Source organism: Silurus aristotelis (genome assembly GCF_946808225.1).
Source record: "Silurus aristotelis genome assembly, chromosome: 12".
NCBI lineage: Eukaryota > Metazoa > Chordata > Actinopteri > Siluriformes > Siluridae > Silurus > Silurus aristotelis.
The window spans coordinates 25418286-25430465 of NC_139585.1; the positions used below are offsets into that span (position 1 = coordinate 25418286).

The 12180-nt window shown below is 37.1% G+C and overlaps 1 protein-coding gene across 1 annotated transcript in view; it reads right to left on the reverse strand.

The window, feature by feature from the left end:
- Nucleotides 1-10712, reverse strand: part of arhgap27 (Rho GTPase activating protein 27) — a 31291-nt gene extending 20579 nt beyond the window's left edge. The window contains exons 1-2 of the mRNA XM_083557088.1: nt 10432-10712; nt 6449-7363 (exon numbers count right to left, since the gene is read on the reverse strand). Of these exons, the coding sequence (XP_083413214.1) occupies nt 6449-7306 (858 nt within the window). The 5' untranslated portion in view covers nt 7307-7363; nt 10432-10712. The remainder of the gene's footprint in view (nt 1-6448; nt 7364-10431) is intronic.
- Between the last annotated feature and the right edge of the window lie 1468 nt (nt 10713-12180).

Below are 12180 nucleotides of genomic sequence, written 5' to 3' on the forward strand. Positions count from 1 at the left end.
GTTTTAGCCCTGGACTTATTTACCATTACCCAAAACACACTCCTTACTTGGCCCTTTATCACCATGCATGAATGACAACAGGATTTGTACACCACATTATGCCTGAAATCCAGGGAAAAGGTCACAAACCACTTGCATGAGAAACAGTGAACTTTAAGTACAAATCCACCCAGTCTAGACAAAAGTCAGTAGCTAAATAAAACAGCAAAGGCTCCGTGTGACATAAGCACTTCCACCCATTGACCACACCTACTAGTCATTTATAATGGTATGATCTATAATCCTAGTGGTAGCTTAGTGATCACGGCATTCTTTGACTCAAACAAGTTTGAATCCCAGCCTCACCATGCTCCCAAACCTGGGCAATCCTCCGCAACATGTCTACATACCCCAACTTTGACTATAGTTCCAAGAATGTATATACTGTATGTACATATAACTGCATAGCATCTATAGGCTTCACCTGACAAAAGAACGAACGACTCGGACTAGAAGAGTCAAAAGATAAACTACTCAATACTGTTTCCTGTACATAACCTACAGAGGTTTTCTGATGCTTTGCTTATGCGCTTCCAAAAGAAAAACAAACAAATCACTTTTTTAGACAACTCGTTCTTCTGTGTCACATTTAAGACTTGTTCAAAATAAACAAATAATTCATAAAGGACCCATTGCTAGTTGTTAACTTTGAATTGAAATACAACACAGGTGCAATGAAACATTCCAATTGTTCAGCAGCACATACATTTTTCTTTTGTTTAGGATCTAAACACAGGCAGGGAAAATATTCCAGGAATTGAAAATCAGGAAAACATTTAGACAACTGTGCCCCTGAGCACTTTTTAAATGTGTTATTCAATTCCTGTCACCTTTTTGGCATGGTCACATTTCTCCGTGTGACATTTAGATACAAAACAAATTACTGCCTGTTCTTCAACATCTTCAATGTTTGTTTAGGAGAAGTCTGAACTGTAGGGTGGTGCAAAACTGTAGGCTTCAGATAACTCAAATAAACCATAGGTGAAATTTTATGTAAGATTCTTATTTAAGATTTAAATGCACTATTAAAACTACAAATTTAACTTATAATAAAACCAGTAGTTTTGCTGAAAGAGTTTTTGACTAACAATTAAACATGGAATTGACATTGAAAGTGCTTTGTACAGAATTCTACCTAGTAATAATCGACATCAATTATCCAATGTGTAAACAAAAGCTATACCTCCGATGTACACACACATGCAGACTATACTTATACACACAAACACACACATACGCACACACAGTACCAGTCGGAGCAGTTCTGCCACATTTCTAACACTCCACGTTGCAGAAGCTTCAGATGCACTCAGACAGCTGTGTGCAAATTCTACCTTCATAGAACAAATTGGCACATCATGCCATCATAAAATGTTCTCAAGTGCATTCAAGATAGAAGGTCCTTCTGGATACTGTGATCTGAATTAACATGCAAGCATTATTTTTCAGGAATTCACAAGAATGTGCAAACATTTTACAGAAACCATGAACAGTTTACAGGTTTAGGGTTGGCAGTTTCCTAATGGACGCAATCACATTTCCGATATGTTAATCTTGCAGTCATGTTATGAAACTAACTTGACTCTGTGAAAAGCTGAAGTGCTAAAAATATGCCGGACTGTTGCGGCATATCAAAAACAGCATTAGTGCAAACTCCCAAAATCACACCATTTCACTTTGTAAAACATACTGTCAGCCTTACTGTATTTACACATAGATCTCTCACCCACAAATCGAAGGGTTACATAAGTGTTCAGCTCATGGCACAAAGCCTTCACTCTATCTTCCCTTTTCCACATGGCTATGAGTGATCTTAGTGTTGAAGTCGAGTAAAACGAATTTCCCTGTTAAAAAGAATGAACTTAAGGGTCAAATGTGTCATTCCTTCATGTCATTGTTAGGTCAGGATCCTGGTTCTAGTGACTCTGAATTTCATATATTAATATTTAGAACAAACTTAACAAAATCTTTTGCATTATAAAATGTAAAAGCCATGTCATAGTCATTTAGAATACATCATACAGCATATCCATACGCTGCATTATTGCAAAAGTACATAGAAATTACAATGCCATAATGTCTAACCTGCTTGACACACCAAAAACCATCTGTACAACCAAAAGGTGTATATGCTTTATTTTAAATCACATATACTGTATCTTTCTATGAACTCCCTAATCATTTATGCCTTCACACATATCACATGCATTCCCGTGAATCACAGAGTCACGCACAATGAAGTCACAGATGTTTTGTGTGCATTATGTAGGGCAGAACCTCCCAAAAGCAACACACAAAACACACAAGACATGAGTCAAACACAGGTTCCGGTATGGACTAAACCAAAAGCCTACATTAGCATACGCTGGCCTGAAGCCCGATGCACTTGGACTGTGCCATATTTGGACCTCCAATTGCCATGGAGACCATGGAGAACTTCAGTGGCAGACTTCCAAAAGAGGGGCCTTGAGATCTTTTTTTTTCTTCTCTTTAAAATAGCTAGGGTGAGGTTTAACGCTGTCCCTTTTTTCCACTTCTCTTTATTTATATCCATGAAATGATGGGAATTAAGGTTTTGCTGTCAAAGTCAAAATTGTGAAGAAAAAAAAAAGCTATAACTAACACTAAAACAAACAGGCTGTATTCATCGCCGGGAGTATTATGACGTCATAAATGCTCATCTACATCAGAATACAGCATTAAACCACATCATCGCATAGCTACTACTTGTGCGTCAGGTAGTATAATCATGTAGTTGTTTGTTTGTTTGTTTGTGTGTGTATGTATATATATATATATATATATATATATATATATATATGTGTGTGTGTGTGTGTGTGTGTGTGTGTGTGTGTGTGTGTGTGTGTGTGTGTGTGTGCCCGCGATACATACTCAACTCAAAAGTGATTTAAACGCGAAGAAGAACTCATTTTGCTGCCACGAAACCTTTTTGGAGTTTCAGGGCCTGAAAGAAAGAGAACCAAATGAAAACCAAAAGGCGTTTCCTGATTCACCTGGATTCGCTTCCCATCTTTTAGAGCAGAGAAAGTGCCAAACGCCTACCGTGCAACAGGTGTTTGTTTTCTTCCTCTCCCTTCCTTTCCTCTCCTTGCAACAATGATTATTCTTCGACTGCAATCCTTTTAAGACGACAGACAGATGCTCTTATGCTGATGCTATGTGTGGAAAACAGGTAGTCGGGTTTGGGAAGCTGATCAGCAGGGAGTGTTGCGCACCAGGAGCGCATGAACTTAACCCCTTCATCACCTGGGCACAAACGCAGTGTGTGTGTGTGTGTGGACTGTTTGGTTCAATCCAGGAAGAGAAAAAAAAACTAAAACCAAACCTACCTAATGATTTACTCTTCCACCAGTATTTAATACAGAAACCCACTTGAATTTATTACCAAGAAGTTTCCAAATTGTGTTTTTTTTTTAAGCCTGCATCATCTTACCTACAAAGTTCACCTTTTGAAATGCAGTGAATTCATTAGAAAATACACTTTTTAGAATCATATATAACTTTTTTAGCTAATGAAATCTAACATCTCATTATGTCATTCATTCAATAACTTTTTATTCCTGCATTTATTGATCTATTTTGCCCCCTAGTGGAAGCATCCAGAATGACCACGCTCAGCTCCAGGGGCACTGTCACAAGTTTAACACGTTGAAATTTTTGCTGCACCCCCAAAAGTGACTCCTAAATCATTTCACAAAAAAAAGCCAGTTCTATCTTGATTTAATACCCTATAAATGCAGGATGGGTTTTAATATAGTTTTTATAGTTACAGAAAGAAAATCTAACCACCAGATATTGGGTATGAAACTGTATAAACCAATGTTAACCAACTAATATAGATAAATTCATATATTCAACAACCGTAGAATCTTCTACAGGGTCTGTTTCATAGAAAGAGTGTAACCAAGCCAGAGTAAAAGACATGCATCTCATTTACATGCAGATCACTCAAGACAATACACCAGTCTAAGGCCTTTTTTGTAGACTAGGCATTTGATCATTGGGACCTTGCAAATAAGGAGACGTCACCAAATACTCAATATTTTTCAGGAACACCATGTAACATTTAATCATTTAATTAATCGGTATAGGAACTTTGCTAACTCAAACAAGTGTCACATTCATTGCTTTTTATAGATTTATGTTTTTTTTTTAAGAATTACTAAAAAGCTCTGGGCAGATTTGAGTATCACAATTGCATATACATAAGTCTAAGTCCATTGAGAGCATCTTGAACATCTGCATCACTGCCTGGTTTGGAAACTCACAACACACAGAACTGATCTGGAACTGAAACTTATATGCACACACGCACTCAACTGGGTGTAAACGCACTCAACTGGGTGTTACTGCTACAAATCTGAACTCAAATACACACTCATACTCGTTTCGTTTCACACATCCATGTCTTTAGCACCACCCATTTTTATTTGATTAAAACTGTATAACTGTTTACATGCTGTTTTGCACATCTACATGACTGCTATATATATAAAGAGAGAGAGAGAGAGAGAGAGAGAGAGAGAGAGAGAGAGAGAGAGAGAGAGAGAGAGACAGAGACAGAGAGAGAGACAGAGAACAAGAAAGAGACAAAGTTGTTCCAGGACCCTGGCACTACATAAAACAACATAGAGCTACATAACACAAAATAACTTAAAGTTACTTGAGAACACAAGAGTGTACTTGTATAAAGTTCTCTTTTGCACATTGTACTGTATAACACAATACAGTAGGTTTATTGCTCAGCGCTATTTTGTGTTTTGTTTATCTGGCCTACACTGTCTCATGTTGTCTTTTGCACTTTATGACCTGTGTTCTGTTATGTAGCTCTATGTTGTTTTGTGTAGTGATAGGGTCCTGGAAAATCATTGTTTGTGTATATATATATATATATATATACAGATGGTCCCAGAGTTACTATGGTTTTACTTACGATTTATATATATATATATATATATATATATATATATATATATATATATATATATATATATATATATATATATATATATATATAAGCGTGTCTTCCAAGCGCCAAAGTAGGTCTCTTGCTTGTAATGAAAAAAAGAAGAGGAAAGCCATCACTTTAGAGCAGAAAATGTAAATTATAAATCAGCATGAAGCAGGAAAGATTGCCACAGTCATAGTACCATCTTCCTGAGAAGGCTGAGAAAAGCCTAACTATGTTCTATAGAAGGACCATCGAAAGCATCCTGAACAGCTGCATCACTGCCTGGTTTGCGAACTGCACAGTCTCGGATAACAAGACCCTACAAAGGACAGCTGAGAAGCTCATCAGAGTCTCTCTCCCCTTTATCACGGACATTTACACAACACATCTGAATCTGCAAAGCCAACAGCATTTTGGACGACCACACACACCCCTCCATCATACACTTCACCCTTCTACCATCAGGAAAGAGGCACCGAAGCATTCGGGCCTCACATCCAGACTATGCAACAGTTGTTTTTTTTCCCTCAAGCCATCAGGCTTCTCACCATACAGAACTGAACTGTACTCACACACACACACACACACACACACACACACACACACACACACACACACACACACACACACTCAACTGTGTGTTTCTAATCTGTTACAACCAAAACTCAACACACACTCAATAATCATTTCACTTCACTTCATACACATCCATGTCCTCAGCACCACTAATACTATATTATATGAATCATATTATACTGTGTACATGCACCTCCTGATTGCTGCTATTGCCGTTTATGCACAACATTGTGTTCATGTTTACAAGTACACTCTTGTTTATAGTTCTCTCTTTTGCACATTGTACTGTATATAATACAGTAGGTTTTGTGTTTCGTGTATCTGTCCCACGCTGTCTTGTGTTGTTTGTCTGCACTGTCTTTGTTTTTGCACTGTTTGCACTAGGTTGCACACGATGCACTTTATGTGGCTAGGACACTTAATTTAGTCGTTAGCTCTGTGTTCGGTTATGTAGCTCTATGTTGTGTGATGTCGCTCTATGTTGTTTTATGTAGCACCAGGATTGTGGAGGAACGTTGTCATATTTCACTGTGTTTACATATTTATTGCATCAGCTTTATATGGTTGAAATGACAATAAAAGCCTTTTGACTTGACTTGTATCTTTAAATTATCATATCATTGGCTATGCTTAGAGATGTGAATCCCTTTTTTTTAATGAAATGATCAGGTCCAATTTCTTGAAAACGTTATCTCTAAAAGATCTGTTGGAAAAATTTTTAATAAAATGTTATAATGGTTAGAAAACAAATCAAAGAGTTTTGCAGTTCAGGGTTGTAGCATTGTCAGACCTGAACAGTATGTAATAGATAGACTGTTCTTTTCATTTTAAAAGGAGGTGTAAATAAATGATATACTGTACCTTGTCAGTGAATACACATGATGGGTCAGTGGGAGAACAAGGACTCTGCTGCATAAACGATTTAGGGAACGTAGACAAAGGAGAAACTGGAGAGGCTGGCCCCAACTTGACCTCTACTTTCTTCTCAGTGACATTATTATCCTGAGATACTGAATCCTTTAATAAATCTGCAGAATCATACACATGATCATGCTTGATTTCCCATATCTTTGGGTCCCAGCCAGCCCTTATGAGCATCCGAATGTCATCATTGAATTCATTTTCATTTGACTGTATTTCACTGGGCTCAGATACTGTTCGCAAGTTAGTAGTTGGGATATGTTTTTGGGACACAGCGTATGTATTTTTTTCTTGAAATGGAGAATAGAAATTTGTTAAACCATCTTGGAAAATGTTCGTCTGGATTCCATCCTTGTACAAGTTACAATTCTCAGGTTTACTCTCCCATGGCTCATTTTCAGAGGATTTGATTTTGGACTGATCTGTTGGAATGACAAACGTGGAGATCCTGTGATCATCCTTTTTATCAGCTGTTGAATGCTTGATGGATTTTTGCTCTTCAATGTTTTCCACCACAGACTCCAAAGGGGGTGCTGTTTCAGAATACGGTTTTGGATTATCCTGGCCATCCTGTACACTTGAAAGTTGAAGAGCCTCATTCCCAGAGGGCAACAATGTGACATATTTGGCTGGGATAAAGAAAGGCTTGGCCGTCTCATCTTTGCGAACATGCCACCAGTGGTCATTGGTCTTGGCCATAAGTACGTAGCGTTCATTGGGCTTGATGGACACATGGCTGCCATCACGTGTTGTGTATTCGTACTGAAAGTTCACCAGTACCACCTGCTGGACTGACATCGTTTCCCGGGTCTCAGTTTGCACAGCGTCAGGGTGTACGGTGGATAATCATTGGAACTGGAAGGCAAGAATGCAAATTGTGATGTTTAAAGGAGGTAATAAGATATTTAATTAATTTATTATTACACGCTGTGAATAAGTCTGAATCATAAATGCTAACTAAAACCACAATGGGCTGTCAAAATTAACACATTATTAATAATACAAATGAATTTTAATAGCACTAATTTTTGAGGGGGAGTGGTGGCTCCAGCGGTTAAGGCGCTGGGTTGCCGATCGGAAGGTCTGGGGTTCAAGCCCCGGTATCGCCAAGCTGCCACTCTTGGGCCCTTAAACAAGGCCCTTAACCCTCTATGCTCCGGGGGTCCCTTATGAGGGAAATATCAAGGTCCGTGACATGGGGCCGCCTTCCCGTGGGCTCACCACCTGCAGGAGGGACCGTAAGGGACGGTGCTGTGAGGCTTGGGCAGTAGTCGAAGGCGGGGGCCTGCTTAGACTGCAGCCCCCGCGACCCGAATTGCGGGAGAGAATGAATGAATGAATAATTTTATTAGCACGCGATTAACGCATGTTTGTTTGACTATTTTTATAAATAAATATACATAAATAAATATAAAAGAAGTGAAATTAAAACCTTCAACGCAACACACGTTTATTCACGCGTCCTTTCTTTATTTAGATATAAAAAAAGAAATCATAAACTCCATCAGAACAAATGTGTAATCACTAAACTCGTTTTACTGATACCAAGTCTTAACTTAAGCAACAAAAACTGCCATGAATTTTTTCGTCTCCTTTGACTTCTTCATTGTAGGTTCACATTCTTACGTAGAGCATTACCGCTATCTGTTGTGATGATGGATCAGAAACTTATATCCCTATACCAAAAAAATACCATGGTGCACACATCTGGCAATTAAAACCGTCCATGTGTAAACATAGCAAAGGTTCAGTTTGGTGTCCTGATGATTTACATAATTTAAAACACCATAATTACTTTAAAATCTTTACAAGTATATTTTGTCATTTATGCGCTATGTTGAGTTTGGTTTCACTAATAATAACGTACAAGTACATGTAGAACAGATAAAAATATGCGATTGAGTTGCGATTAAAGAAAGAGATAAAGTTTGATCAGAATATACAATATACAAGTAATGTGACTTACATTTTATAAGTTTAACCTTTCAAGGATCATGTAACCAATCAGTCTTGCTTTTGAGTACAAATAATCCAACAAATGATTTCTTCACCAAATACATTCTTAACCACATTTATCATACCTCTCCAGAACACCACATCCTATTTTTGAAAAGAGGAATGTGGATAAACAAGAGGAACAAAAACCCTACTTCTGCCGTTTCTATTTCAAGTGCTGTGAGGAAAGGGTGTGGCCAGATATGTGATGCACAAAGGCTGAACAACAGAACTGAATCACCTGCAAACACGAAGAGCTGGTTTTCCTGACACAAAAATAGAAGTTTTCATTTTGCAGTCATACAAAGCCACTGGCTAAAACTGAATTTACATTACAAACAGTTCCTTTTTAAAGAATTGTATACATATTGTCATAAAAAAAATATTGCTCATATATTAATAAAAATGTTAATACATCGCTGTTACAAATCTATATATGAATACCTCTTTTTCTCTTGCTCCACATATATATATATATATATATATATATATATATATATATATATATATATATATAAATATTGGTGGATATTAAATGCATTTCTATTTGAAGTCCTTCTCTCTCTCTCTCCCTCTCTCTCTCTCTCTCTCTCTATATATATATATATATATATATATATATATATATATATATATATATATATATATATACATTATGTAGCCCCGCTACTTACACTTAATTTATTACTAACTGAAATATTTAGGTGTGTGTGTGTGTGTGTGTGTGTGTGTGTGTGTGTGTGTGTGTGTGTGTGTGTGTTTGTGTGTGTGTGTGTGTGTGTGTGTGTGTGTGTGTGTGTGTGTGTTCGTGTGATGCAGGACAAACTCAGAAAGGAAAGACACTTTGACAAGAGGGGAAATGAAGTCACAAGCCACAGAACAGGAAGGCGTTCAGCTGTGTGCTTGTAACAACAGTGTGCATGATGTACAGAAACCCTAGTTTCTCATGAAACGACTATTCGAAAAAGATTGCACTGCTGTCTCTTTGCGCTTGCAGAATGAGTTTATTTGATTGACGACACTTAATGCATGAGCTTGGTAATATACACGACAGGAAATGCTGGAACAACTCAATCAACTGATTTGAACTATTTCATTACTGCTGTTTACGTGAATTATTATTTAAGTGAATAGTAAATAAGGTATATATTTTTTTAATAAGCTAGAAATAAACAGTAGTATGTTGCAGAGTAGAAACCAAATAAAGAAATTAACAAATAGTTATTGCAAATGTTATAACAATATAATAGAAAGCACAGAAAGGTCATTTGTAATTTTATATGAATTCAGCGGATTACACTTGTGAATAAGTTACCCAGGAGTGTCTGTCTAGAAAATGATGTCACAAAGAGGTGTTTTCCCAGGAGTGGCATGGCACATATGCCAGAAATGTGACAAACAAGCAAGGCAAAACAAAAACAATGAAGGGATTAAAGGTTTTTCGGTTTTCGTTAATATTTCAATGACATTTCCTAATTGCATTTGCATAAATGTTATTAATGAAATTATATATTATCAATTAAAGGATTATTTTAAAATATATATATATAACATGGCATATTTGCAAGGAAAAACAGATCTCTGTGTGAATAAATATATAAATGAATATATATATACATATATATATATATATATATATATATATATATATATATATATATATATATATATATATATATATATATATATATAAATAAATAAATAAATATATATATATATATATATATATATATATATATATATATATATATATATATATAAATATATATATATATATATATATATATATATATATATATATATATATATATATATATATATATATATATATACAGAGTTAAAGAGATAGAGATGGTACTGTAAGTGTTTCAGATCAAAGTGTGAAAGTGTGCAAATAAATATTGTGATGTTAGATGATCCAAGCTTACCTACTGTGAGCAGACAGCAAGATTCTTCACGCAGACAGACCAACATAGAGACAGGTGGCATGTCCTCACTTTATGAGAAGTCGAATTCCAGAAAACAGAGCTGAATTTACAATGCGCGCAAGACGCGTGTTGTATGCGGGCGGATGCATGCAGTGTGCGCGAGCGTGCGGGTGTGTGTGCGTGTGCGTGTACAAGTGTGTGAAGGGCGTGTTAACTGTGATCACAGAGATGCCTGCCAGACACGTTTAGTTCTCGGTGCACTTTCTAATCTATGTGAGAGACCTGTGGCAGGAGAGGAAGAGCGAGCAGAAGCATTGTAAGTGAAAAGATCAGATCAGTAGACAAGCAGCAGTGGAATGACTTGTTCTTGAAAAGCTACCAGCAGGCAAAAACATAAATGACACAAGAATAAAAACAGGTTCTTTGGGTTCCTCTTAACTGAGGCACTTGACTTAGTAACCTCTGGGTCAGTTAGCAACATCTGGTTACACGTCATTAGAAGTTTTCTTCAAAAAGCTTGTGTTTGTGTACAATCATATGTTTCTACATTTAAGGAAACAAATATGTGGTTCTGACCCAATAGCACCGTTTTTCAGGGTAGAGAACAACAAATGACGTCACAAAACAATTGCTATGAATATGTTCTGAAGAACAGGTCATGGGATAGAATTGTATTTTGTCATTGCACCATGTGGAAATGACCTAAGTCCTATGACATCATGCATTATAATGGATTTTTTTTTGCTTACTTGTTTTCTCGTGATCTCGACATAACAAGAGTTGTTTGATCTTAATCACAACACATTTCTCCCCATAACAAATGCGTTATCACATCTTAATTTTCTCATGATCTTGCCATAAAAGTTGATGATCATGATGATCTCAGTGGGCAGGGTCTCGTCCAGGGTCTCATCCATGCACCCTCTGCCACAAATGTTTATGGTTATTGTCCATGATGCTGCGATGAAGATGTTTTTGTGTCGAATACATAGAAAAATGAAGTACTGATACATCCGGAGAAAATAAGCAAGAAAAAAATTTAGCATGGCCTCTTAGGCCTTCCATAGGGAAGTGGTTCCTCAGTGGATAAGATGTTGGACTTCTTTTAATATGACATTTTTATTTACTTATTATAAATTTCAAATGTGTGGCATGTTTATTACACAAGTTCCTACATAAAACAGAACAACAACATTAATATAAATATGTGATTTATAATTATATTGGAAATATTGAGCTGTAAGAAGAGAAGCAAAAGAAAGCTGGGATTATGCGCTGAACTGGAAGAACAAGTCGTGACCTGACATCTTTTTAGAACACAATATAAATAAAAGAATTTATATAATAAAATTAATGATAAACTACTAAATGAATGTGCACAAGGGGGAGTGGTGGCTTCAGCGGTTAAGGCGCTGGGTTGCCGATCGGAAGGTCTGTGGTTCAAGCCCTGGTATCGCCAGGCTGCCACTCTTGGGCCCTTGAGCAAGGCCCTTAACCCTCTATGCTCCGTGGGTCCCTTACGAGGGAAATATCAAGGTCCGTGACGTCAGAGTGACGTGGGGCCGCCTTCCCGTGGGCTCACCACCTGCAGGAGGGACCGTAAGGGACAGTGATGTGAGGATTGGGCAGCAGTCGAAGGCGGGGGCCTGCTTAGACTGCTGCCCCCGCGACCCGAATTACGGATAAGCGGGAGAAAATGAATGTGCACAATAAATCAGAGTAATATAATTTTTACCTGTCCGGTTGAAC